At 56.0% G+C, this 27896-nt stretch overlaps 5 protein-coding genes across 5 annotated transcripts; 3 read left to right on the plus strand and 2 right to left on the minus strand.

The window, feature by feature from the left end:
• Window positions 1-278: 278 nt before the first annotated feature.
• B0T26DRAFT_756228 (uncharacterized protein) lies at window positions 279-3449 on the minus strand (the record flags this gene model as incomplete). The annotated part of the gene is made up of 2 exons (XM_060446062.1): window positions 279-1326; window positions 2881-3449. The coding sequence occupies 2 exons, from the start codon at window positions 3447-3449 to the stop codon at window positions 279-281; spliced, it is 1617 nt and encodes a 538-aa protein (XP_060291863.1).
• Window positions 3450-6015: 2566 nt separating this feature from the next.
• Window positions 6016-10257, plus strand: B0T26DRAFT_727974 (uncharacterized protein; the record flags this gene model as incomplete). The annotated part of the gene is made up of 1 exon (XM_060442883.1): window positions 6016-10257. A coding segment is annotated over one exon (4242 nt), but the record flags the coding sequence as incomplete, so codon positions are not given.
• An 8189-nt stretch (window positions 10258-18446) lies between these two features.
• Window positions 18447-19510, minus strand: B0T26DRAFT_472168 (uncharacterized protein). Its single transcript, XM_060435218.1, has one exon. It carries the CDS (start codon window positions 19289-19291, stop codon window positions 18536-18538), a length of 756 nt encoding a protein of 251 aa, XP_060291865.1. The 5' UTR covers window positions 19292-19510; the 3' UTR covers window positions 18447-18535.
• Window positions 19511-23063: 3553 nt separating this feature from the next.
• Window positions 23064-27083, plus strand: B0T26DRAFT_790139 (uncharacterized protein; the record flags this gene model as incomplete). The annotated part of the gene is made up of 3 exons (XM_060446844.1): window positions 23064-23320; window positions 23505-26220; window positions 26257-27083. The coding sequence occupies 3 exons, from the start codon at window positions 23064-23066 to the stop codon at window positions 26971-26973; spliced, it is 3690 nt and encodes a 1229-aa protein (XP_060291866.1). The 3' UTR covers window positions 26974-27083.
• Window positions 27081-27769, plus strand: B0T26DRAFT_472230 (uncharacterized protein). Its single transcript, XM_060435219.1, has one exon. The coding sequence runs from the start codon at window positions 27188-27190 to the stop codon at window positions 27707-27709; it is 522 nt and encodes a 173-aa protein (XP_060291867.1). The 5' UTR covers window positions 27081-27187; the 3' UTR covers window positions 27710-27769.
• The last annotated feature ends 127 nt before the right edge of the window (window positions 27770-27896 follow it).

Here is a 27896-nt window from a genome sequence, read left to right on the forward strand (position 1 = left end):
GCGACATACCTCGTCGTCAATTGAAGCTAAATAAAGCACCTATCTAAACCACAACTCCACTACGCCAGCCGCCACAGACCAAAAGAAAACGAGGAAGAAAAAAAACCGATAGAGAGAAAAGACCCCCCCCACCCCCTCTTTTGGGTATACGTTTAGAATAGAATGGTCCCGTATACTCCCCTTGAAAGAAACACTCACTCGCTCCGAATCCCACCCAAAATAAGAAACCAGCAAATACACGCCGATATGTGACCTCTGCTCGTCACATATATTGCACCTTAGTCCCAGACACCGTCGTCCATCAGGCCCGGAAGATCCACAGCAATAGAAGACCCCACTAGTACAGACCGGGGCATCCTCGTCGGGGTATCATTGTCGCGGCCGCTACGGCTGTTGTCCGCCCTAGCTGCCTTGGCGAGCTCAGCGTCGATATCCCAGCTCTCGAGGAAGTCACTAATGTTTTCCAGGACAGCGTTGACATCATCGGTGGCGTCAGACTCTTCCCCGTCCTGCACTAGCCGGTCGCCTCCCTGTGCCCCGTCTTCCTCCATACGCGTGTTGCCGCGCAGGTCCAAGGGCAGCAGTGGGCTATCTCCCTGCACCGCTGCGGTGCCATCCGTCGCCTGCTCGTCAGCCTGGATGAAGGCATTGGCCATGGCGTCAACGGCGGGGCTGGCACAAAACTGCTGCGAGGCGCTTGGGAGGAGACTTGTTCGGGGGATCGGGGTTCGAAGGCGGCGGCCTGCCATGGCAGCAAAGTGTTTTGCGAACTTCTCATCACGGGCGGGGATTTCAGCTGCGACAATGAGAGGAGGCGGCGAGGCGGCGCGAGGCAGTCTCGGTGCCGGGTTGCCCAGAGTGGTGATATATGGCGGCTCGGCGCCGTGCAGGGAGTTCTGGCTGACTTCGTCGCCATCCCTGGGGCTGGCACCTTCTTCCCCAGGAAGTGGCGCCCATGTTACATGTTTCTTTATCCTGTTGTGACTCCTCTTTTTCGTCGACGGCATGGCCCAAGGGTTAGAGATCGCAGCGTCCACGAGGATTTGTGTGCTTGGCAAATACCCGCCATCTGCCGTGGAGATGCGACGTATCTTTGTAGGGCGTTGAGGGGACGGAGTCATAAACTCTCTAAAGGATTTGATCGACAAGGTGAAGTCAGGGGTCGGCAGACTAGAGCGTTTGGTCTCGGGTGTAGATGGCTGGTTGGTATGCGGCAGAGAATTGGCCATGTCAACATCTTCGTCACGGTAGGATGCTTGTCGGAGCGTGGGGTAGGAATCTGTGGCGTTTGGCAGATCGTATTCAACGGGAGGTAGCGATATAGGACTGAAAGGTCCGGTGTCAGAAACCGGGATTTGCGAGCCACCAGGTCTCCGTGGGCTTTGGTAGCCAGTCCCCCTGAGTGCTTCAGTGGCAATGACTAGTAAACTCTCAACATTTGCAGTTGGGATTTGAGGTGCCACATGTGCATTTGCGGCCCATGGACTCTGGGATTGGGATAGATTTTGGCTGATACGTCTATGCAACCCCTGGGATTGGCGGGGCTCGAGCTTACTGGCCTCGGTAGCTTCCCCAAGCGCCTTGGAGCGGACTTCATCTGTATACCAGGGACTCTGATTAATGGGCATGGGAGAGATTGAGCTGGGTTCGGCAATTTCGTCCTTCTCCGTACTGGTTTCGGGCTCTGGCTCCGTTTTCAAGTTTTTGTCGCTAGCGTTGGGCTGACTATTCTGCTCAACTATTTCCACGAGCGTTTCCTCTCCCCGAGCTGTTAACGTGACCATAGGCTGCGTACTAACTTGGGGCGAATGCCCTTTCACCAGTCTGGCACTCGCTGGCAGGAGGTCTGGTAGGGTTGCGTTTTTAGATACGTTATATCTTATCTCTGGAAGAGGTTGTGACGAGGCCGCGGCTGGAAGGGACGACAACGACAAACTGCTTTTGACGGGCTGTTGTGAACTGGGCCAAAGAAGCTTTCTAGACATTTTTGGCTTCTCGCCAACAAATGGTTTGAGAAACTTCTCAGTTGACAAAAACACGCTCGGGTCGGTACGTAGCGGTGACTTTAGCAATGATGCTGAGGACTCAGGGGGGACCAGCGTCGGCCCGTCGATTAGCGGAGTTGTCTCTCCAGTACCGTCCTCTCTAATGGGATCTAAATCATCAGTGTGCCTCTCCGATTCTGAAGTACTCTCGGAGGAGTCCGTAGAGCTATCAGAGGATTCCGACCCGCCCTCGTCCTCGAATTCCACAGGCAAGTTTCCGGCAATAATAATTGACTCCCCAACGAGATCGGGTTTATGGGTTTCGGGGATATCCATAACTATGACCCCCTCGCAGTCTTCTCTGGAGAGCTGGGATGCGTGTTTGCCCGTAGATTCCGGCCTTTGTGAAGCTACAGTCTTCTTAGAGTTCTTTCTGTTACTAGTTTGCGATGATGCCTGCTGAGTCACGAGCTTGGTAGATGATTTGGTGGTTGGAATGGCAGTCGTGACTTTGTCTCGAGAACCCCAGCGCCGGAAGCAAAAACTGCGGTCCGAAGCACTCTGGAAGCCGCTTTTGGCCTCCTTTGCGCGAGGAGTAAGTATCGTCTCCATTGCTGCCCGGGCAATATTGACTGGCTTTTTCGTCGGCAACAGCACTTTTGCTTGTGGTACAATGTGCCCCATCTTTGCCGGCTGAACGGCCTGTCCATTAAGAGAGACGGAAGAAGGCTCAGGTTTTTTCGTCGGTAGTGAGCTCAAGCTACTCGATACTGAGGGCCTTCTCCGAAACTGAAACGAGCCATGTCTTTCTGATGGAGGCCTCACAGAGGCGCCTTTCTTAACGACAACTGGGGGTTGTGATAAATTCTTCAGAGGCGTAGTATCTTCAACAAACACCTCTAGTGTTCTCGAAGTGCCATTGCCTCTAGCCGATTGGGTGCCTGGTAAAATGGAGTCTTCAGATTCAGTAATGGAAGCGCCCTGAGATGACGACGCTTGGTTGGTGCAGATGTCCGTCGTGATGCCCTGCCGCCAACTGTCGACGCGGCACAGCGATTCATTGTTGAGGAATCGATGTGCGCGTGCGGGAGACTTGGGTCGGACGGTCTCGGGGGGAGGCATGGAGGAAGTGGCGGTGCCCAGGATCTGGCTGGATTCGACGTGGTGGTGATGCAGAGCCGATGCCGAAGTAGAGCGCCAGGGATTGGTCCAGCCATGCTTCCCCCCGAAAGGGCCGCGCAGTGATGCCGAGAGCAGGACGGGCTCGTGGCCATTCAGGAAGCGCTGGGCTTGGGTTTCGTAGCGAGCACGGCGGTCGTCGGAATTGTCATAGGCCTCGTCTTCGGATCCCGAGTAGAGCACGTCGTCGGCCGACTTGGGCACGGCCTCGCAATAGACAAGCTCGTCGGCAAAGTTGTCTGGTAGAAGCCATGTGCGGCTGGGGCTTAGGCAGTGACGTTTCATCGTGGGTATGTCGTCCTTTGCAAGGGAAAGTGTAATTGTTACATGAAGGTCGGCGCTGTTTGCATTTGTGGCAGTTGCTGTCGTTGTTGCTGTCCCTGGACGCAGCTGCGATGCCGACGCAGATGCAGTGGGTCGGTGTCGACAATTAGACTTACTGGAACATTACGTAACTGACAAGTCGAGTAGAGGGCTGAGTGAGATACGCCGTCAAGTCAGAGGCCATTTTACGCCGCGTTGGCCCAGTGCCTAGAAATTGTTAGCGCGCGGCGCGCGCGTCAAGACGCGTTCCAACGTCAATTAAAGAGGCCCGCGTGGTCACCTGCTGCTGCACGCACTTGAACAAAAGGTACGTACCTTCTGTCTCTTTGCGGTTGAAACGGATGCAACGCCGTTGCTACGGCAAAGGCACAGGGCTGCCATCCAATGGGCTTGGCGCTGTTTACCAAAAACGCGAAAATCAATTAACCCCAACCCAACTGAGCCCCTGCAGTTGATACCGGATTGGGAGCTGTATACGTGCAATCAGGATCCATATGCTCAATTACCCATAGCACCTAAGCATTATTTCCATTAGGTATTCCGGATCGATTTACGCACAGGTACAGCAATACTGTCCACCACTGCGCGACACGGCAGCTTTGGTCGATTGCCAGAGCCGAAGCGCGTCGGGCCGCCTCCAAAACAGCACTGGACTGAACTGCCTGTACTGTACATAGTACATACACGATACCATAACAGTAGCAAAAATCACAGCACGACCTACCTTACTTTACACATCATAGCGCAGCATAGCCAAAGCATCGCACAACCCTTTCAATACCACTACCACCACCAGCTACCCGCTACCCCAACCTAGAACCATCGCCGGACCCCACCAAACCGACGGCATCTAACTGTCCCTGTCACGGAAACCGACGGACTCAAACTGGGAGGCGGCATGCCTGATGGCAGCTACTAGCTGACAGATTCATCGCGCCCCCGTGTCGACGACATCGAGCGACGCCACCCACGACCATCACGGCCCACCACGTCCTCCACAACACACATCACAATTGCGCCGTGGCCACGGCTCGACCGGACCACGATGGGCGGCAATGCCTGGCTTGACTCCCTGTCCGAGGACTGGGTGTCGCAGCACGGCTCCGATACGTCGTTCCAAGACCCGAATCCAAACCCGACATCGAAAGCAAACGCAAAGACCGGCCACGACGCGACAACACAATCTCCCCCAAAGACGGCTGTCAGTCGGATCCCGCGTCTGAACAATGGCGCTAAGAAACCACAGGCTGCTGGCGCCATCGACGACTTCAACAGCAGCAACGTCTTGAGCGAGCGGAGCGTGAACGAGCTCGTTGGCGCTGGTTCTCGCCGCACGCCCTCCAAGCTCTCACAAGAGATCAAGTTCCACGACCGCCGCTATTCGAGCCGCTCCGTCTCGGCTGCCTCGACATCAGGCTCGGTCGTCCATAACATAGTCCACCACAAGTCGCTGAGCACGTCGCCCACAAAGGGGCAACGGGACACGCCCGAGTGGAAGAGGCGCTTAGTCGACGGCGACCTATCGTTCGGGGAACAGCGCGACCTGTTCACCTCGGCAGGCGCAGTGCTTGAAAACATATTCAAGCCCCCACCGCCACAGCCGTCAGCTGCCCACCGGGGCCATGGCTCAGCTCAGGAAGAGTCATACGAGCACCACGAGGCGGCCAGGCCTTCTCAATACGACGTTACCTTACCCTCCAGCCCGCCGCCCTATCTCCGGGATCCTTCGACGGTAGAGATACACGTTGACGAGTCGGGGCACGAGCTGCCTCAGCAGGCCGAGAGGAGGGCCCCGACATCAATGCGATACAGACGGACAGACGAGTCCTTTGAGGCCAGCGGTGATTCGGATCTGAGCGCGCCGCCCCCCGAAAGCTACTCCCAGGATGTCTCACCGACGGAACAGACTGCTCCGTCGCCTCCGCGCCACGACGCACTCGAGACGGAGTCGCGCAAGGCCAGTGGCCGCAGCGTCGTTCGCAACGAGGACTTCAGTCCAATCCTGATTGAGAGACGCCAGGCCAGCAACGGCAAGGAGATGTTTGGTGCTGCGGACCTGCGCCCCGACGAGCTGCGCAAGCGCCTCGAGAAGCTCCGTCGGAACCAGATGCTCCTCACAACAGACCCCGACGCCCTAGACGGTCCGTCTGGGGCTGGGAATAATGTCGAGACTACAGAAGACTTTGAGAGGTTGGGGGGGTTCATCAACTTTCGGAGAGGCGGGCGGTCGGCTGACGGGTCCTTTCGCAACCATGGCCTTAGTTCAGCCATGAACGACACGTCAGAACTGCTCCCAGAAGAGTCGCTCCAGGCCAGCACGCCAAAGCAGTTTCCCTCTGTTAGGACGCAGCGTTGGGAAGAGACCGAGGCGCTGCCAGCCGACAGTCCAGACATCCCCCGCGTGCCGAATCCAAGCCCGGAAAAGAAGACTGTTACTCAGACCCAGGGCACCTCTGGAAGCCCCTTGAAGCTTTTTCAGCCCTATGACACATTCACCAACCAGACCCTCCTAAGGCGACTGAGCCAATTTCAGGAGGGCGCCGAGGACGACACGCCTTCGTTTCCCAAACAGGAAGAGCTCGAGCGACCGCTAAGCTTGGGTCAAGGCCAAGCATCACGACGAGCAGCTGACCAAACATGGATAGATGGGCAAGGGGACGAGGTGCGCACGTCCTCTGCATCCCTAAACCAGTTTGGTGCTGGAAGACTCGATGGCTATGAATTCAGCGACGAGTTTTCGTACGTGTCCAACGGTGTCTCGGCCCTGGACGGGGACAAGGAGAATCGCCACCCCGATGGAGACTCGGAGCAAATGGCGGCGCATGCCCCTATTTTCGACGTCAGTCACGACTCTTCGCCGTCCGAGATAGACGACTTGGTAGTGCGCAAACTGCGTCAGAAATCAACATCTGTCTCGTCGCGGTATTCCATGCGAGGCATTTCCGTCGACGAGGCGAGGAGGTCCGTCAAGGACTCGTGTTCAAACGGCGCCGAGGTCCAGTCGACGCCCAAGCAGAGAGACTCGGGGTCGGATATCAAGCGGCCTCGCACATCACCTTCCAAAGATCCAACACCAAAGCGCCGTAGGACACTGCACAAATCAGACGTTGCGTACGAGGCCATGGTTGATGCCCGGGCGGTAGATTCTGTCCAGCTCTCGCACCAGCAGATGCAGTCTATCATTGGGAGAAAGCGCAAAGACGCACGCCACGGCGACCAGCTGGAGTTTGCGGATGCTGACGTTCTTGCGGTGCGACAGCTGCTCAGGCCACGAACTCCCACGCCCGGCCAGAGGCCTTCTCTCCAGTGGGATCGGCCGCCTCTCGCCGACATAGAGAAGTCTCCGGGCCGCTCTGCCAGACATGCCCAGCCTTCTGCTCCAATGCCGCTCGGTTCCGTCCTAGATGCGGACCGGAAGCCGTCGATCAAGACCGAAGACTTTATCAACGAGGCGAACAAGATCATGGCCATGATCCGCAGCAAGGCTGGCCTGGCGAGTGGTCTGGCCAGCGTGGAGGAGTCGGACGCAGAGAATGGGCAGCCGCAGCTGTCGCCCGACTCGGACACGTCTTATCAAGAATCAACACAGGAGCCCTTCTCGCGCCCGCCCAGCCGCGAAGGGCGTGCTCCGGTCGCGCGCATGTCTGCGAGGCAGGAAGATCCAGAACTCGCCGAGCGCTTGAAGAAGTACGAGGAAGCCAGCGACATGGGAGACATAATCAGCTCGTCGATGCGCTCTGTGGCACTTGGCCAGGGCACACTGGACAGCATTTCCACCCGGCCATCCATCTTTGACGACGACGTGATCAGCGACCCCCCCAACATCCGCATCTCCCAGAACCCCGATTTGCAGGAGCGCCAGTTCGCGAACGACGGCAATGGCTTGCCCTCGCACGTCTCGAGCGGTTCGTCAAGCCAGTCTACCGGGCGGTCCATCCCAACCGGATCGTCACGGGGATCCGACACGAGAAAGACAATTGCGCCGGAAACTGTACAGCACTTGATTCCAGACCAGGTCGGGAATATGGTTCTGGACAAGCAGCGTAACATATGGATCAAGCGGAAGCCGCCAAAGCCAGCGGTTTCAACAGCTTCAAGCGGGAACAGGAGGACTAACTTTCTTCCATCCGAGGCCAGCGAGGACGACCCGTTTGCCGACATACCCGATTTGACCGTCGACATGACAATCGAGATGCAGAACCTGAGGCTCGCGACGGCGAAGAAGCAACAAGCTTCCCACGATGATCCGGCAGAGGCCGCCAGTCCGACCAGCCCCTCGAGGCCATCCAACTCGGCCCCCATGTCAAAGTCGGCGCTGCTAGAAGCGTATGCCAGCTCACCGCCGAGCCCGCCTCGCCCAGGCCCGAGCAGGGTCGCCAACCAACCTGTCACTAATGCGAATGCGAAGATAGACGACGACTCTGTCGAGCACGAGATCAAGATCGACGAAGGGCGGGCGAGCATTCCCAAGCGACGGAACATGACCATAAGCTTCTCGTCTCCAGTCGCTTCCTTTATTCAAGATGCTCAAGAAGAGGGCGAGGCGGCTGCCGACGAGCCAAGCGTACTGGAGCAGGCCGATGATGCCTCAAAGGATTTTACGTGGGACTCGATGAAACGGGGCCGGCGGGTCGTGTCGGTTCACACTTCGGCCAGAAATAGCTCTTCGCGGTCGCGCAGCACTTCGCGGGGTCCTGCACGACATCTCTCAGTTAGGGGTCACACCTTTGTGCCCCGCCCCATCTCCAGGATCGACGAGCTAGAAGAGGAGTCGGTCCTCGATCGGGTATGGAACCGGACCCCGGCTCCCAATATGGAGCTTAGCATCGTCGCCGACAGTAGTGTCGTCAGCCACGACGCCGATGGCGGACATCAGGCGAGTCTCAGCTTCGTCGTCACAACCCCGGCACGCCGCCGGGATTGCTCTCTTGCCGGGGTCGACGCAGCCCCCATCATCAGCCAATACGTCGGCACGCTGTCCCTGAGCCCCATTTCGGAGTTTACGATGCACCAAGGTGAGGAGACAATGCCGCTCGAAGCCAGCTACATTGTTGGCAACCATCACCTCGTAACGGGCGACCAGTCGAGGCGCGTCATGTCGATGAACACGCGAGACCTGGTGGACAAGCTGGCCGAGGTGGAGCCCTTTGAGCCGTATTGGGACGACATGCGCGAGCTGGATCTTCGAGATAAACGGCTGGGGAGCCTGCATGCCCTCGACGAATTCTGCGACCATCTAGAGAGCCTCGACGTCTCTAATAACGACATCCGGAATCTCGTCGGCGTCCCGTCGACAGTGCGACACCTGAAGATGGTCCACAATCAGCTGTCGAGCCTGACGTCCTGGGGCCACCTGATGAACCTCCAGTATGTCGACATTTCGAACAATGGACTCACCAGCCTCTCGGCTTTCCGGGATCTCGTTCATCTACGAAGCCTAAAGGTGGACAACAACCTCATCACCAGCCTCGAGGGCATCAAGTTCCACAGCGGCCTCCAGACGCTCCGGGCCAGGGGAAATGCTATTGAGGAGCTGGATCTGGATGGCAACAAGCTGCATCAGCTGATGGAACTCGATTTGAAAAACAATGCCATCAAGCGCATCGCCAACCTCGAGCAGCTGCCCGGGCTCAGCTCGCTCAACCTTGAGGGGAACCTGCTTGAGAGCTTTGCAATCGAGTCGGAGAAGCCACTCGTCTCGCTCAGGCACCTGCGGCTGGACGACAACAGGATCTCGGTGCTAGACATCAAGCTGCTTCCCCATCTACGGCTCCTGCACGCTGATCGCAATTTTATCAGCCGCATTGCGGGCTTCTCGCGCGCCCGTCGCATCGACAGCCTGTCGCTACGCGAGCAGCAGGGCGGTGCAGACGAGTCGACGCCCGCTCTCGACGTTGCGTACCTACTCTCGCGAGCTTATGAAGTCCGCAAGCTTTACCTGTCGGGGAATTTCCTCGGAGCCGAAGACGGGCCGTCATCGTTTGCGCCTGCCGTCGACTTCCTCAATCTGCAGCTCCTCGAGCTCGCCAACTGCGGCCTACAAACGCTGCCCGCCGACTTAGGCCTCATGATGCCCAACCTGCGCGTGCTCAACCTCAACCTCAACGCCCTCGCCGACCTCGCCCCGCTGCGTTGCATCCCCCGTCTCAAGCGCCTCTTTACCTCAGGCAACCGCCTTGCCGACGCCGCCGCCCTCGTCGACACGCTGGCCGCGTTCCCGCACCTGGTCGCCGTCGACGTCCGCGACAATCCTGTCACGCAGGGCTTCTATGTCCCCGCGCAGATGATGGCCGTGGCTCGCCGTGCCGCCGAGGAGTCTGGCAGCAGCGACGGTGCTGCGTCTGCGTCTGCTTCTGCTTCTGCTTCTACTACTTCTGCAGTTGCCGCCGAAGACGACCCCAGCGGCGGCCGCTTCGCGCTGCCCGACCAGGATCCCGCGCGCGACCGCGCCTATGCCAGCCGTCTCGACCTCGCAACGCGCATACGCCGCCGTCTCTACGAGCACCTGTTCTGCGCTGCGTGCCGCCGCGTCAAGCGCCTTGACGGCCTCGACCTGCGCAGGGGCGATGTGGCCGGCTGTAGGGACGCCGTGTGGGCTGCCCTCGCCGAACAGGGGCTGGTACGTGCTGGCGCACAGGAGGGTGAGGCTGAGGCCGAGGGCAAGGACGGAGCTGTGCTGTGCGGTGAACATCGAGGGAGCATCAAGAAGAATGATGCCGTCTTGCCTGACGAGAGCGCGAGGTGGCAGGCCGAGGACAGCTTTGCTTGATTCTCTTCTTTTCTCTGTTATGGTTGTTTTGTTTCACGAGTGGCTGAGAGAGTTAAAAGTACAAAGTCTGGGAAACCCGGCTTGACATGAGCACGCCATGTCATGCCATCCGGCCGGGATGGAATGGGAATGGGAAAATGAGAACGGGGATAGGGTATGAAGGGGTTACATGACGAATCAATGCGTGCAACATGTGTGTGTGTGTTCAGGGATGGGGCGGATATCCCCGAAGGATTATTACTGACGGACGTACGGACGGATGGATGAATGGGTGGGAGTGCGGGCGTGTGTGCGTGTGTGTGGCGGTATAGCATATTTTTTTTCATTGATTTCTTTGTTTTCTTCTTTTCTTTTCTCTTCTTGTTAATACTTGGGTTCTGTTCCAGGAGCGGAAGCAGGTAGGTGGGTAGGCAGGGAGGGGTTAATGTGTGTGTTTGGTTGTAGTTGAGTTGGGCCGGGCGTTTTTACTTCTCTTTTTTTTTGCTTTCTGGTATCGGCATGCATGCAGATGATAGTTATGGGATCAATTAATGACGACTGTCACGGGTGTGGCCTACTTGGTATTGCTTGTTGTTATGATTGCCCTGTTTCTTGGACCCAGAAATTACTGAACGGTTGTAGACGTACCTATATTTGTTTGCTCTAGTTTCTACTCTTGTCCCTTTCCTTTTTCTCTGTTGTTGTGGGTGAAGTGAGTGACGCTCAGGAGAGTGCTGCCATACTCTCTACGGGATGTATGAATGACAGTATAAGCAAATATACCCAACGTGCTGGCCTCTAATGAAAAGGAAATATAGGTTGAGTGATGGATTTTGTGAAAAAAACATGTCCTATGATATCTCTCTTCTTTTGTATTACTCGTCCCGGTGTTTCTCCATGTCGCACTCCTGATCGATAGCCGTCTACTTTCCAACCGTCACTGTCTTCTCTTGTCCCTAGCTCCCTCGGGAGAGCGTATAAATATAAAGGACTTTTGCCTCCCAAGTCGGGTTTGGCATATTCTAACTAGCTCGTATTCGCGAGAATATACAAAGAACACAGGAAGAACTCGGCGCCAGTTGTGTACCTATTCACTGCGAAAGATAGGATGGAGTGCCGTTTGTTCTTCTTCTCTTCGCCGGTCTCCATGGTGTCTTGTTGCTGTGGCGACAGGAAAGGGTTGTCATGGCATGCTTCATCGCGGACGAGTAAGTGACTTACATGGTCGCTGACTGACGGCAACATAGTCGGGGCTCGTTTGGAGACTCTGGCAAGTGTCAATAGATTAAGGTGCAGTCCCCCCTGTCATCTGCTGGCCACTTTCGTCTTTCCCCCTCCCTAACTCTCTCCTCTTTTCACCCCCTATCATGGTAGTTAAAGATGTGCCTTCCTCGAACACAGCCCAAGAGTATACTTCCCAGCGCGGATAACAGCGAAGGCTTCAATACACACACTATAATTACCATATAGATTCTGGTCCAGTACACGAGATGTCTTGTCAGAAATCTTGACCAGTCGCGACTCACCTCATCAAGTTGCCGCAGTACCTACCTAGGCCACGCCCGCCCGAGACGAGATCCGAAGCCGTAGGCTGTGGTTGTCGTTACTACCAGGGGTATAAAGGGCCATGTCACGGGCGTCAGAACTGCGAGAACCAACCCACCCGTGATTTGCCCCCAATATCGCGGCTCGCTCTTCAGGGGCGGCATCAACAAATCGACGGCACTAGAGTGTGCAACGCACCTCCTTCCACCCACCACATTTCATCAAGTTACTGCGGCAAGTTGGCAGCTGTGAACCCACAGAAGCCGCATGCTTCACACATCTATGTCTATCTCTCTCTCTCAATATTAGCTAATTCATCAGCACTGCTCTGATAGCTGCTCTCCGCTCAGCTCACAGCAACATAACACAACAGCCAAACAGTCCACAAGCCCCTGCAAAATAAAGGGGGGTGGTCTACACGGGGCACGCACTAGTAGAATCGAAAAAGGGGGGGACGGGAGCTACGGGACCAACGGCGCCGGGGCTAGCTTGACATGGGAGAACAGGCAGACGCAGAGAGAGGGAGAGAAGAGGCTCGTGCGTGGGGACGGGCCGGGCAGCGAGCGAGAAACCCGCTGCTGCGGAGGTGGGAAGCCGACGTCAAAGGACCCCGAGCGCCGGATTAGGGGATTAGGAAGGGGGGAGCGTCAGTCCACTCAGCCCATCTTTGGAGAACAAAGGATGGCGGATTAATCGGCAGAGAGCGGGGGGGAGAGGGACGCACAGAAGCTTGGAAAACGTCTGTTTCTCGTTTCTTGCTTTTCATTGCTATTTTCCATTACTCGCTGCTAACTATCTATTCTAGTTGCAACGGACGGGGGGGTGGTGTAGAGGGCACATGGACAAAACAAGACACGACTTGAGTGAGAGCTTGGTAGTGTAGCACTGGAGTAGACGGCAGCAACCTTGACTACCTTACCTACGTAGGCTGCGTGTTCATTCCTTTCCCGTCCACCTACGTACATATCGACGCACAGACAGCATGCTCGTTGCGTTCCGTTGCGTCCGCGCAGTAGTACCTACGTAGCAGTGTACACGCAGCATATAGCGTAGTTTCTGTCCGGGAGGAGGGTAGGTAGGGTAGCGGGGAGGCAAGATATGCATCACGCTATTCTTCCTACCTGCATACCTGTGTATGGATCTCCTTGTCCAGGGTCTTGTCCCCTCCGAGTTTTGCTTCGGGGGTTGAGAGAAACAGCAGACGAGAGAGACGCGAGACGCGAGAGCCCGAAGCCCGAAGCAGCCGGTGAGACTGGAGAGACAGCTGCAGGCAATGAGACGAGACAAAAGATTGACTTTTTTTTTTTTGCCCTGTCGTGCGATGGTGGATGGCTCGAACAAAAGGAAAAGTGGGAAGACGGGAACATGGGTTGGGGAGCAGGAGGAGGAGAAGGTGACGGGAGAGAGGGAAAGGGAAGGGAGATCGACGCTGTCGCTCTGGTTGGGTGGACCGACCGGAACAAGCTCCCCGCACAGCCTTGTGGTGTGAGTCCTTGGCCGGGATTGGAGGGACATTGCAGCACTTGCATCATCATCAGGAGAGCGTCGGTGGCGACTCGTTGGGAGGGGGGCAATATCTTGGTAGGCAATAAGCAAGCAGGCGGGTATGCAATGTGCGCCTTTTTTTTTTGGTTTTTGGTCTTTTTGGTTACGTATGTACGTGCTAGCTAGCCGTCGGTAGGCTTCGAGTCTAGTCTGTTCTCAATACAGTTTGTGTGTCGAGGTGTGACTGGGTGTCTTGGGTGTGGTGGTGGTTTGGTTTTCCCCTATTTTTTGGGGAAGAGAGAGGAGGGCCGCTAGGTCGACGCAGCGTTGCCAAGAATATTGAGACAGGGTTCCTTCCCAGCGCCAAGGCCGCGTCCTGCACGTCTGCTTGGCTGGTTCAGGCTGGGGAAGGGCCCTGTCGCTGAAACCAAAACCGTCCATCTGTCTGCACGACCATTTTGTTTCCTTTAGCCTTGACCATCAAAACTACATGTAGACTACTGCACTTGGCGATGTCGAGTGTAAGATTCCCTTATCACTGCCAATGTCTTGGTTACCCATGTCCGTGCTATGTTGGTTAACGGCATATACTTCAGGAAGACATCGCGGGTCGCCTGCTAGCTCGAAGCCGGTATAGTGAACTTGTACTGTAGTGTACAAACATCATGGGGGGCTTCATATGTATGCACAGTACAATGCAATATTGATGGGCTGACACCAGGACCGCGACCCCCTATTTGTTATCTCTAATAGCTCGATGCAAATTGCAAAGGCGAGGCTCGCTTCAGCATTCATCATTTGGGACAATGAAGGTGCTTCTCCAAAAAAAAGGAGGCTCCGAGGGGAACGAACAACCAAACCTTATCTGCACGATATTATCACACCACCCCCTTCCAACAAAAAAACCACAGGGCACAGACTGGAAATAGAATAAGAAACCAGATACGTCGATAGTGCGGCCGAGTTCCGAGACCAAATCTGGCCTATCTCTTGGCGTGCCGAGATATGCACCGGACAAACCACCAACACAAAGTCCCAGCAAAGCGGGCGCGAGACAGAGAGCCGGATCCCCAAAAACGCCAAACGTACCCCCATACCTCAGATAGTTCAGAGTGATCGGCGCGGCAGCTGAAAGGGGCTGGGGGGGCTAGGCCTTGGAAGAGCCGTCTGTGTGTTCCGCCGTTGTGGGATCTTGCCCGGGCAAGGGGAAAAAAACGAACTAAAAAAGAAACATGCATATAGAGAAGGCTGACGCGGTGGCAAAGAGACCAATAGTCCAGAGCACACCCAATCGAGTCGCTGCACTTGCCATGGGCGGGGGTGGTTATTTTTCAGCTCTCAAACTGTTTCTCTTTCTTGAGAAAGAGAGAGAGGAGGCTTGGGATGGACATCGCGTTATCGGCGTTTCACTATCGCCCAATCATCCATCCATCCATCAACCTCTTCCAGCTAACTCACTGACTCGGCCGGATGGGTGATCAGACGCGCAGTTGGGGTTTTGCTTCTTGTCTTGGTCTGAGAGAGAGAGAGAGAGAGACCATACCATCCATCACACACATGTGCGAACGCACGCACGCATAGATAGGTAGATGTGCACACCCACGCCATGTCTCGCTTTTTTTCTTTTTTTCGTTTCTATTTAGCGGGCGGGCGGGCGTAATAAGTCCGAGATACGGAGTAAGTTGACAGGACAGAAAACAAGGCTGGCATGTTGCAGGTCGGGTGATCTCCGCTCTCCTGTCACCCCTTTTAACAGTATACGAGCAAGACAGGATATTGAGACATCCGCGGGAGAAGAGGTTGTAGCTGATACGAACACGACGTTCGAGATGATGATCCCCGGCGAGGAAAGGGGGGGGAGGGGAAAGGAGGTTGTTGAAAGGGGTTGAGTTTATCTTGCGTAATGTAGCTAGCTAGCTTGAGCTTGCAAGAGGGTGAGGAGGGCCTGTGGGGAGATGTGACCGAGACTCCCGTGATAGAAGGTGTGGGTGTGGCTGGCTCACTTTGTTGGTGTCCTCCTTTCTCTCTTTCTCTCGTGTGTAGACATGCATTCTATACAACTAGTCCACGAATATCCAATGACCTGACCTTCAAACGTGCTGTTAGTCTCGTACCCAGACCTGGCTAGCTAGCTAGCAGCTCTTTACAGCCTAGAGCAAACTGGTTCAAGGCCATTTATGTACCGAGTCCCCTTCTAACCGAGAATGACTTCCAAGGCCAAGCCAAGGGACAGGACCAGGGAAGCTTCCCCTCTTTTTTTTTTTTTTTTTTTTTTTTTTATTAAAAAAAAAGATGGCGTGAGAGCAAGGATGATGGAAACCATCCGAGGATATATTAACACAATAAGCTTTCCAACTACGTAGGTAGCAAGCCGTACAGAAATAACGACGTCAAAAGATAGCGAGCGCACACAACCACCCCCTCACGTCTTATCGCCACAAACACAACCGCGGAGAGCTTATCGACGAACACTCTACTGTACACCGGAAGGTGTGGGTTTCGTTTCGCGACGAGTGTGAGGATTGCGTGTATGTGTGTGTGTGTGTTTCAATGTATCCCGTGGTGTGTGATTGGTGTGGGTGGTATTTTGGCCAGGTGGGAAATAGAAGTTGGTTGCTATCTCAGCAACAAACAGAAAAGTTGGCGATCACATGTTGAAACATGTGGTCAGAGGGGTGATCTCGAACGACGAGGGTTGGGTGGGTGGGTGTGGGACTCGATAAGGGGGGGACGGGGGGCTGTGTCCGAAGGATAGCCGGACAGACAGGCACACACACTTTTTTCGGTCAAAAACACTCGATATGCTTGGGACAGCCTCGCATGAGGCCAGCCGGGCCAGCTGCCCACTAGGCGTCGGGTATTGTGAGATGACGTGCATGTGGCACTGGAGCCCGAGCAAATGAGCGAGCACCCCGTCCCCTTGGTGCTGGGCATTTCACTCTTGCCCATTATCCGTCCACTTACTTGGTGTTCCTTGCCAGCAGTCCTCGGCTCTGATTGGCAGCTACAGGACGGAACAGAGGGAGCCCGGATTTTTAAGCACCCAAAAGACGGAAGAAGGCCTTGGAAAAAAAGCCACTTTTCCCAAGTTCGACGGGGAACGAGGTTGCATCGTGTCGAGTGATTCCGTCTGTGTGAACGAAAGGAGAGAGGGTACGGTGCGCGGGAGGCACCAAGGCCAATCAGTTGAGGGCTGGCCGTGATGGTTTGGCTCCTTTGGGCAAGCTGGAAGGCCGCGAAAGCCCAGCTGCATGGACATGGCACCACCAAATCGGTGTGATTCCCTTGGACAGAGGTGCCCACACATCCTTCTCGCCTTGCCGCCTTGACTTTGTCGATTGTTGATCTTACTATTATTCTTATTGCGAACGAGTGTCTGCGAAGTAAGTAGACTCTACCTTGGAGCCTTGGCCTTTCCCTGAGCTTAGATGTCCAACTACCCGAAGTAAGTCAAGTACGTACTGGGTGAGCAGGTGAGTGAGGTGGCCAGGTGGCTTAGGCCGGCCGACCTGACCGAGGAAGAAAAGAACAAGGCGCTGCCGTTCCGGCTCGCGCACTTCGGAGTCCGTGAAAGGACTCGCGAGACATGATGGCTGCTGTGGCCCCATGCTCCCGGCTCCCGAGCGAGTTTCGGCGGCTAATAGAATCATGGCAGCAGAAGCAACAGCCATCCCATTCCATCCTTCCTCGGACAGTGAAGGCAAGACACGGCTCAAGATTACTGAAGGGATTGGTGTAACGACATGGAAAGAACCGGAACGCTGGACGACGCAGGACCCCTGAGTCGTCACAGGCCGCTTCTCTGGGCCTTCCATTCTCTGTATTCCGCTAGGTAGGCCGTGTATATATATACCTTACTGCGGGTAACCTTTCTCCCCGGGGACTGTCTCTTGCTCGGTAGTGTAGATATCGCTTTACTAAGGTGGAGGAGAGGACAAGTCTTTGAAGGCCCCTGGTCAAAGTCGTCGCATTTGGCTTGGCTGGGTTATTGTCGACGTGCATGACAAGGGCACAAGGTGTTTAAACTTTCCTAACACCACCATACCCGTCCCACCGAGGGAAAAAAAACAAAAAAAACAACAACAGACGTTCGCGTATGCACGTATGCCCCAAGGGGAAAGGCGGGCATCCGAGTCGCGATATCAAACCGAGATGAGAAAAGCGGGAGAAGAACATTGTTGCCCCACGTGCCCCAATAATCGGATGCCAATGTGGCGCCGAGTGGTTCGCACCTCCTCGAGCTGGAGTTGGATTCGGAGTTGACAGAGTGTCTTCTGTCGTTTCTTACTCCGTACGCTACTTACCGCAACATGACCTGTCACTTTTCTCATTGCATCCGTCCATGTGGGCCAAGGAGACGAGACCTGAGACCCCGCGGGCGCAAGAGCCACCTCCAATAAGACCGCCCTAGCTGTGGTGCTGGGTCGCCGGTCTGATTGGACGCGGCGCTGCTCGAGCTTGGCATTTGAGCTGGGGCGGGGTCTGAGCGCGCTCTTGCGTCCCACACTCGCCGTCGTCTCCAAGGCCAAGGAGGGGTAGCCATGGTGGATTCCACCCGCTCGAGAGTCGGACAATAGTAATTTCATGATCTCGTTGGTTGGTTCCGGCTTTGCTGATCCTCGCGCTGCACTGCGCTGCGAATACTGTACCCATCTCTTTTAGATAAATAAATAACTGCACTGTACCGAGTACGTACTGCGCAAAGCACTGCGCTGATGCATCGTGTAACCTCGATGCATGTTGGATATTGCATCGCCGAGAGCGAATCACCTGTCGAGGAGGTTGGCGACGACATGCACGGAGACGAAGCAGACCGGTCAAGGCACAGGTCCGCCGACTTCACAGTCGCGAGGCCGGTGTCAGACCAGAACCTCGAGGGTCCAGTCGGAAGGGGCGCGGCCAATCTGGTAAAGATCCCACTAAACCATGATAGGGCGGCCAGCTGTCGATCCTGGGGTAGCGATATCCGTAGGTAGGTAGGAGAAAACATCCCGTCAGCCAGTTCGCCGTCCGTGGGAGCACCACTGGACGGTTTGATCCACGAGGGCCACAAGGATTGGGTTGGGTGCACTGGGGACCGGCCACGCTGCATTCCCGCTGCGATTCTAGTCGCCTTGCCCGTCAGCTGATCACCAGACAGGCTAGGAGTCAAAACGATGTCGGCGGGAGATCGGGGGACGAAACAGGCGCGCAGTCAGTCACCCAGCCCCAGTGACCACACCACAACCACAACCACAGGCAGCGAGGGGCGGGCGACAGGGGGACAAGATTATCCTGCACCTTCTTTTCTCATCTTCTCTCTGGCTTGCGCCCGGCTCTCGACCCGTGACGCACCGCCATCTCGGGTTGTCGCGGCTTCCATGACCTCATAAACTTCCCGGCCCAAAATTCGGACTGACATGGGCTTCATGTGGGTGCGTGTGTGCCTGTGCCTGTGCCCGTGTGACCCATGGACAGGCAAGCTAGGACAGCCAATCTCCACAGCGCTCGAGTGCGAGTGTGCTAAAAGTCCAACGTCTGACCAACGGGAATGGACATTCCCGAAATCTTCCCCCTGGGCGAGCAAGTAAAGATGACGATGGCGGCAACAACAGTGAGAGAAAGCGGCGACAACGCGACGGCGTCGGCGCGACGACGACGACGGCGGCGAGGGTGGTGGGTATCCGCCCGCTCTCTGTAGTTCGCTTGCTCCACAGGAAACGATCCACTGAGCAGATCTCGATTCTCTCCACAAATGCTTAAGTAAACTAATGCACCTAGGACGGATAGTGTACAGACTATTATTCCGTATGGAACTAACCAGCTTCGGAGTGCTGGCCCACGCTAGGAGGTGCCTTACGTGTTGTGGTTGGGTCTTGGCTCGTATCGGATAGTTGCATGAATGCGGAGTTGGGGAGCTGGTGTCCAGACTCTGAGTAGTATGCGCATTACGGGATTCCTTGGGCAGCAATGCCTGGTGCGCAACTTGGAGCCGACTCCGACGGCCACTCGCATCCAACTGCAGGTGCCATGTCCAGTGTCGCATGCCTTAGTCACCCTTACCGACCATTCTGGACCTCGCATTTTGGCTCGAGCAAGACAGAACTATCACCGGTGGCTTCTCTGGGCCTGGCCATCCGAGAAAGCTGTCAAGGCAGGTCTCAGGTAGTAGACCCGGAGGTCTCTGTCTCTGCTCAGCCGAAGGCAGGCGTCCAGTACATCCAATACCTTCCTTGGCCCGACAGCCTGCAGCCCGCCCAGATCTTTTGTCGCCGCAAACCGTGCCGTCAAAAAGACCCTCTAAGAGACAATAAAGCGAAAGTGCAGGCACATGCAGCCCACCTCAACAGCGATAGAAGCGATCAGCGAAGCGTTGGTGAAGTCTCTTACCTGGCTGCATAGTTTTCCGTTCGTGCATGGTAATCTCAGCCAGCGAATGGTAGCCCACCGGGTTAATTAATTCGCTTCTGTCGCACACGTTCGACTACGTATCGAGTGGAGAACCAAAGGGCCTTTTTTGTTTGGCAGGGCCTGCCGTCCATGGCCTGCCATGTCTTGGGCGAGTCGTGATGGGGAGCCGTCCTGCATCCTCGTCTCGGCAAGCCGAGATAGGCAAATCGAGAGAAGCCGAGGCGGCCTTGCAGCGACGCCAGATGGACCGGCCAGCGTCCAGCCCGAACATGAACGGACCCGCGGACGTACTCCGTGCCTGCCTTCTTGCGTCTTCTTCTGAATGCCTAACCTTGGGAACATGGTGCCTCGGAACCCTGAACTCGCGTTTCCGTTCCCCGTTCCCCGTTCCCCGTTCCCCGTTCCCCGCCTCCACTCCCCGCCCCCCGTCAACGGGATGATGCCTAACTGGATCTTGGTTTCTCAAGAGCAGCCTGTTGGCCTGCCTTAACACTACCAAGCGTGCAGACGCGGCCGGACGAGCCAGCACGGCCGGCACTGCAGGTACTTGGGGCTCTGGTGGGAGAAAACGACAAACGGGCCTACCCTTAGTCTCGTCTCGCTGAACAACACGCGATGGACACCAGCCGGCCGGTGTCCGCCTAGAGGACATTCCCGTATACTACACCGGGTAACACAGCAGCCCAGCTAAGCATGTCCAAAGTCAAACCTGGCGGAGATATTCCCCTAGTATTTGCATTAGCATGCCTAATAAGGCAGATGGCGGGACGCCAGACTCCTCAGCTAGATGGAGCCGGGCACCTCCTACCACCCCTGCCAGTATCACCTCCGGTTTACGCCACGTCTGATGATGTACTGTATATACAGACACAGACAAAGGAGACTGTGACGTGTGGCCTGTGCTCGGCGCTCACAACGGTCCCGGTGAGGGATGGGAGGAGAAATCCAATTCTCCAAACAAACAAAAAAAGGACGCTCGATCCCCGTGGTCACGGCACTATAATGATTGTTCTGACAACCTCGGTCGCCATTAGCTGAGGTGGTCCAAAGCATAAGCGGTGCATACATACATTGGAGTGCATCTCGCCTACACGAATAAATCGTTCTTTGTGTGTTGTTAATGGGCGGCTGCATGCAGTCCCGGATACTCATTGGCACTGAAAGGAGCGGCGGGGTCAAAGCCAGAGGGTTTACTCCGTAGTGTCCAGAGGCAGTCTTATTAGGGTAGCCCCTCCGTGGTGGTGCTAAGCCAAGTGCACGCCAGCACGCCGCCGTGGGCCGCCTCTACCAGCTGAGACTGGCTGCCGTTAATGAAATGTCTTCTGTGTCGACAAGGCAGACGCTTCTACCACGCCTGGGCCAAGCCAGCTCTCGGGATGGACCGGCTCGCGAAGATGCCATAGTGTTGCAGTGCACTGCATATACAGTACACACATGCCCTGAGGTGGAATAAATGACGAACTGGTAGTTCCCTGAAAAGGTTATACAGCATGCAGGTGGAACAAAAGCCGACAAAGTCGGCACCCTGGCCAAAGTCCTCGATACATGGCGTACCGAGTCCCGCCCGTGGAATGCAATTGGAGGCAGAATCAAACTCAAAAAGAGCAAGAAGTGGGAGACGTGGCGGGGACAGTGAGTGGCTTTGCGCCCGCAATCGACATCTCCGTATCTTCGAGCGTACGTGTACATACGTACTATGCCCAACAGCAAAGCCGCTCGCTGGACTGACTGACTTCATTGTCTTGGGCTACCCTGGCTCGATTCGTTCGCTGTTGGAGCCAAAGTGGTTTCTTTCTCTCTCACTCGACATCCCCAGGACTGCGGGGCACACACACGACAGATGTGCAGGGGTCGGTCGCTCTGCTTTGCCCCGCCAATCACTGCCGCCATCGATGAGATCCCTGTCCTCGTAAACCCACTGTTCTGCCACTCGCTCAGGCAACCTTTTTTTTCTTTTCTTTTTTTTCCCTCGCCAGACCCCACTTGGTTCTTGGCGATTTGGCTGCTGCGCTAGCTGCACTACGTCAAGCCGCCTGGCCTGTGCGTCTCCAACCAGGCCCCCCTGTGCTCCAAGTGTCTTGTGAACCACACACACACAAACGACGACGGCTCCTTGCTCAAAGGCTGCCGCGCCGATATGGAGGTCCTGCTCGCCCCGTCCATCGCCCGGGCTCGTCGACGAGCCGTGTGCGACTTTCCTAGTCCGTCCGTATGAGAGCGGGCTGGGACGGGCAAGAGCCTCGACATACAAAGCGTGTCGTGTGGCCCCAGCCTTGCCCTCGCCGTAGTCTAGAGTGATACCTTGGGTTGTTCTAAGGTTATTAGTAGGGGCCAGTTTAACCTTCTACAGCTTCACTCGTCCCATCTTCCTGTTGTATATCCAGTACCTTATCCATGCTCTGCGCCCCAGCAACCCCCGGCCATCCAACAGCGAGATGATGTCGGTGCGGGCACCCGTCACCAAGCAGCAGCAGCCTGTGCTTTGAGGCCCCGGCCTTGCCTCGATTGACTGGTAAAAACTGGCGAGGGGTGCAGCAACAGCAACACACTGCAGTGCAGCAGCAGAAACAACGCAGAATAGCGTTGGGCCGAGACCTGACCTGGGCAAGCGACTGTTGTCCTCTTGACCAATTCTAGTGCTGCCCGCCCGCCACCGTCCATACAAGTCGAATTGCGCTGGGATCTTGGTATCATTTAAACTTTTTTTTCTTTGGCCTTTTTTGTCATCCTTGGAAGGCCGCCCGGTCTGCAAAGGGGAAGGGTGTGTGCATGAGGGAGCTGCTCCTCTCCTTGCCTTCTTCCGCACTGGGACCGTCAGGCCGTTTTGGGAGCCCGCCACAGACACGCAGCCGGTAACCCTCCTGGCGTGTCGCTAGGTTGTTCGACCCCCCGACGCCGCCGCACAAAAGCGCAACAGGCCACCAATCTCAGCCACTCCGGTGCTGGAGTTGCGGTCCACCCCAGTCAGCAAAAAAGCTAGCCCAGCCAGCCAGCAGCCAGCAGCCAGCCCGCCAGCCCAAAAAGCACCTGCGCGCTGTAGTGCTTTTTACCTACCTTACCTCTCTCTCTGTGCCTCTTTTCTCCACCTTAGGCGCACACTACCCACCTTTTTCTTCAAACACACCACACACCACTCCCCATTATCGCCCTCAACCTGGCTGGCAGTTCCGACACCTCAGTCGACTAGCCGTTGGACAATTCAAAATCCGTGGCCTCGTCTTGTTTGCCTGCGTTTCCCTGCCGCCGCCATGGCAGTCTAATTAATTGCGAAGTCTATCTGGCCCGACGCCCCTCCCCGCAACCTTGCACGCCGCCCGCAACTCAATTCTCGCCCGCCCGCAATCGCGATACGACATCGCCATCCAGCATGAAGGCGACCCCAAGCGACACCCGATCAATTCCTCATCATGGAGCCGCAACACCCCCAGCCACGCTCGCGACCCTCGTTTCCGCATCTCCAAAACATCACCCTGCCGCCGGCGCCGTCCCAGCCCGGCCAGCGCACCGCCAATAGCACGCCCATGTCGTCGCCGGGCCTCTTCAGCCCGAGCCTCTCACGCTCCAACATGTCCTTCCCCGCTTCGCAGCCCGCCTCGGAGAGTACGACGCCCGCCGTGCTCAACAGCCCGTTTCTGCACCCGCTGCAGACTCACAAGGTCCGAGAGTAGGTCCCCTCCCGTCCCTGTCGTTAGATTGAATTTCTGTATATCTCCTTGTGTTCCCGTCGTCGTGCAAAATAAATCCGAGTCGTGTGTGTGCACCCTCGGCTATTGGGGCGGCTCCTTAGTGGGGCCCGCACGCATGTACGGCCCATCTACGCCTCTCAGGTAGCTGATATGCGGCTGCAGGACACACAAAGCCAACGTCGAGCACGACTACACAACCGGGCGGAAGCTCATCAACCACTATGAGATCATTGAGGAGCTTGGCCGAGGCATGCATGGCAAGGTCAAGCTCGCCCGAAACCTCGAGACAGGGGAAAATGTCGCCATCAAGATCATCCCGCGCTTCTCAAAGAGGCGGCGGCTCGGGAAAGTCACGGCCATGGACACACAGGACAAAAGCAAGAGGGAGATTGCCATCCTCAAGAAGATCCGGCACCCCAACGTTGTCGCGCTGCTAGAAATCATCGACGATCCCGAGTTGAAGAAGATATACATCGCCCTGGAGCACGTCGAACTCGGCGAGATCATATGGAGGAAGAAAGGCCTCCCCCATATCTGCTCGTACGAGCGACGCCGTGTCGAGCGGGAGATGCGTGGAGAAAAGGCCACTCCTGAAGAAGAACGATATGATCGCATCCTCGAGCAACGGCAGCAAGTAAAGGAAGCCAAGCGGGCAAAAATTTCCCAGGGTCAAGTTGGCTCAACCAACGATTATTGGAGCCTCGAATACGGCGGAACCGACGACGACGATTACGAATCTCAGTCCCGGTCGCTAGGAAGGGACGAGGCCGATGCACTGTCCGCGTCGATGGAGCCGACTACCGACACCGCAACGGGCCCTAAGGTCGCTTCGCGAGCACCCTCACGTACGCACTCGACTAGGTCAATCTCGAGAGCCGCATTTTCGCACACACCTGACTCCGATTTCGGGTTCGTGCCCAATGAAGATGACTTGGAGACGCCGAGCGCTCTCCGCTCCAATCCTAACTCGTCGAGCGCGCTGGATGGGACCATGTATGGCGCCTACGTTGACGATCCCACGCTCCGGGGCAGGTCGCCGAGCATGGCCGACTCGATCATCTCCCACATGTCTTCGCTCGACTTTAGCAGAGTCCACGACCCATATGTCGATGACTTTTCCTACGTTCCATGCTTTACGCTTGAAAAGGCAAGGCAAACCTTCCGCGATACAGTGTCGGGCCTGGAGTACCTTCACTACGAGGGAGTTGTGCACCGAGATATCAAGCCAGCGAACCTTCTTTGGACTAAGGACCACCGCGTTAAGATCTCCGACTTCGGAGTGTCTTATTTCGGACGCCCTGTCCGCGACGGAGAACCCGACGACACCGTCTCCGAGTCTGAGGCAAAGGACTTTGATAATGATCTCGAACTTGCCAAGACGGTCGGCACACCGGCCTTTTTTGCCCCCGAACTCTGCTACACCGACGCGTACGACGACCAGCCGGGCCAGCAGCCTAAGATCACCGAGCAGATTGATGTTTGGTCGCTGGGAGTTACCCTTTATTGCCTCATCTTTGCCCGCATACCCTTCCTGGCGGAAGATGAGTGGCAGATGTTCAGAAAGATCGCTACTGAGGACGTTTACATCCCGACCAAAAGGCTGCGGCCTGTCGACCCCTCTACGAAGCCAGACGAGAAGTCGCTGTACCAGCGTGTGAACAGCGCACCATACCGGGATGACGATGAGCTGGCATACGAGGACATCGACAAAGACCTCCGGGATCTTCTTTTCAAGATGCTCACCAAGAATCCGGAGAAAAGGATACGGCTACGCGATGTCAAACGCCACGCGTGGGTTACCAAGGGAATTAGTAATGTCGTTGCGTGGCTCGATGAGACAGATCCCTCGCGGCGAACATCCGGCAGGAAAATCCAGGTCGATGAACGCGAGGTTGCTCGTGCTGTTGTGCCCCTCACCCTTCTCGAGCGGGCCAGGTCCGCTGTCAAGAAGGTTGTGGGCAAGGTGATACACCCGCGTGGCGATCGGGCTGAGAGCGTCTCTTCGCGGAGGCGCGCTGGAAGCAGTGCCGCCAGTTCCGCGGGAGACAGCCCAATCCACGGCCCGTCCACACCACACCCACGAGACGCAAGACGCAGAAGCATTCGGCCCGATGATATTTTTTCTGGCTTATCACAGGCGTCCAGCGAGCACCCGCTGACGCAGAGCGTGGTGGCAAGCCCGCTTGACTCGTCCTTTGAAGAGGTTTCGGCTTCGTCATCTACCCAGCCTCTATCGACATCGTCGACAGGGGGCCCATCCTCTCGCCAGCTTCTCGACCTAGTCACTAGCCTTAATACGAAAGAAGAGTCGCCGAATCGGTCGCCACATGGATTCCAAAGGAGGTCTCCTCGCCACGGTCATACTCGCTCCGTCACAAATGCCTTCCTAAGCCTCACTCCCAACCCGAGCGAACCCCAGACGATGCCGGTAACCCCTTTGTTCGATGGCCCGGCAGATGATCCGAGCACGGCATTGAGAAAGGGCCGCGACATGAGGCCGCCTAGTGCATATGATTCGACACGATCACGGTCCGTTGATCGCGGCTTGTTCGCTAGCAACGACAAGCGCGCCGAGCCCAAAGTCTCGTTGAGCACGGCTGTCGCCCCGGGCAATGTCCACTTCTCGCCACGGCCCCGCCCTCTACGATCGAGCGAAATCATGAAAGAGTTTGAGAATTCTGCCCTCGCCATGTCTTCCAAGTCGTTACCTGGATATCAGTACGAGCAACGCGCTGCTACCGATCGGGAAGAGAGGCCCGTGACGGCCCACCGTGTCAAGGAGCAGGAGCAGGCTCGTCCTCCGACTCCGCAACAGTCTTGGCCCAACCCGTCAAGGCCGTCGTCGTTCCTGCGGAGACAAGCCCCAGAGGGCCTTTCCGTTGAAGTAGAGAAGAAAGAATCGGCCATGCACCAGCAGCGTGCCGATACACCGTCTGATGTTGACCCGGCGCAGATACCGTGTCCGCCATCGCCTAGCGATGATGTGTTTGTGGCGCGGCCGTCGCTTCCGTCCCGAGAGGAGACAATGGTCACGGCTGTGTCTTCGAGCTCGACGTCGATGGGCGGGCTCACGACGCCCTTGACTAGCTCAAGCGAGTCTACCAGTCCTATATACGTCATTAACCCAATTACCTCGAAAGACGCCGACCATATTCTAGCTTTTCAGTCTGATCCCTCCCTGCCGGCTCTTCTTAGTAGTACTAGCTCGGTCTCTGCAGATCTTGAGGGAGAGTTTCTCGGCAACCCAGGAATCGTGGGACGGTCTTCGGTCATCGACACAACGGACTCGCTCACCCCGCCAGCCTTTGCAAAGGAGCCCGTCGCCGGGTTTCCGCTCGAGGATGAACCGGGGCTAGATGACGTGGTTACCGTGGAGCTGGACCACCGTGCTGGAGCGAAGAGCGCGCCATCTCTGGCAACGTCACACTCGGCTGCCCCACGGAGCCAAGCGGACGGCGATGACGAGAGCGACAGCGACGAGGGGCTTCTCATGGCGAAATCGAAGAAGCACGCATTGTCCAGAGAACGCCACTCGATGGGGAGACTAGCCGGCAGCACAAGGCGGAGAGACACGAATGCAAGTGTCGGCAGCACCGAGACAGCCAAGAAGCTCGTCGTAGATAGCGACTGAGTCATTTTTGGGCATCGTTTCCAATCAGATATATCGACGGGCGGGTGCAAATAGACAGACGCATTGCCTTTATTTCTTGTCGCCTTGCATTTCGCTCCCGCCCCTCGTGGCTGGAATCTGTTTATATTCTTCTTTTACTACAGCGACTGGACTGTTCAGCCCGCCTCGAAATTATGCACGCGGAGGCAACTCCCATGTGGCGGCTTTTGGCGTTATGTTGGGACAAGACGACGATTGGATGAAAGACACGAGGGAAATGAGAGAGATTGGACGAGTCTGCGAAAAGAAGAGAAGCCTTCCGATGACGACCGGAGGCAGGAGCGAGCTGGGCGGCGGGTCCACGAGAGGCCTTTTGCAACAAAACTTGAATATGCTCAGGCGCGACACGGCAGCACGGCAACGGCACGGCACTCAAGGGCAGGCAGGCAGGCACTGTGACTCTCGCGCAAAAATCATCTCGGTACGCAGGAAAACGAGTACGGGACGGCTCTTATTTTCTTCTTTCGACACGATGGTTCAACATGATGGGCTTTGGGAGTTTTCCTTTTTTTCATTTGTCTATTTTTTGATTGGCAGGATGTCGTCACATGGACTGGGGCGTTTCCATTTTTCTTCACTTCACTTCTTAACTTCTTTTTCTCTTGTTTTTCTTTTGGGCGTATGTCCTTTTTTATTTTTACACTTCACTTCTGAACTATTTCTTGATATCCGCACTCGATCGAGCGTGCGGATATGATCTTTTTATTTCAATTTCTCGTTATTTTATTTTATCTATTTTTGTTTATTTCACCTGTTACTCTATTGACTCACAATATCTATTTTTCTTCGTCTACTATTCTCTTGGGCTGGGTACTGTTATCGAAATATTTTTTTGGGCCGAGAGAGGGCGCTTGGTGTTTTCGGCTCTTTTCGATCTCGTTTTC

Source organism: Lasiosphaeria miniovina (genome assembly GCF_030549165.1).
Source record: "Lasiosphaeria miniovina strain SMH2392-1A chromosome Unknown B0T26scaffold_7, whole genome shotgun sequence".
Lineage (NCBI taxonomy): Eukaryota > Fungi > Ascomycota > Sordariomycetes > Sordariales > Lasiosphaeriaceae > Lasiosphaeria > Lasiosphaeria miniovina.

Coding starts and splice junctions, on each gene's coding strand:
- B0T26DRAFT_472230 (XM_060435219.1), top strand. CDS start 27,188: ATGTTGGGACAAGACGACGATTGGATGAAAGACACGAGGGAAATGAGA.
- B0T26DRAFT_472168 (XM_060435218.1), bottom strand. CDS start 19,291: ATGCGACACTGGACATGGCACCTGCAGTTGGATGCGAGTGGCCGTCGG.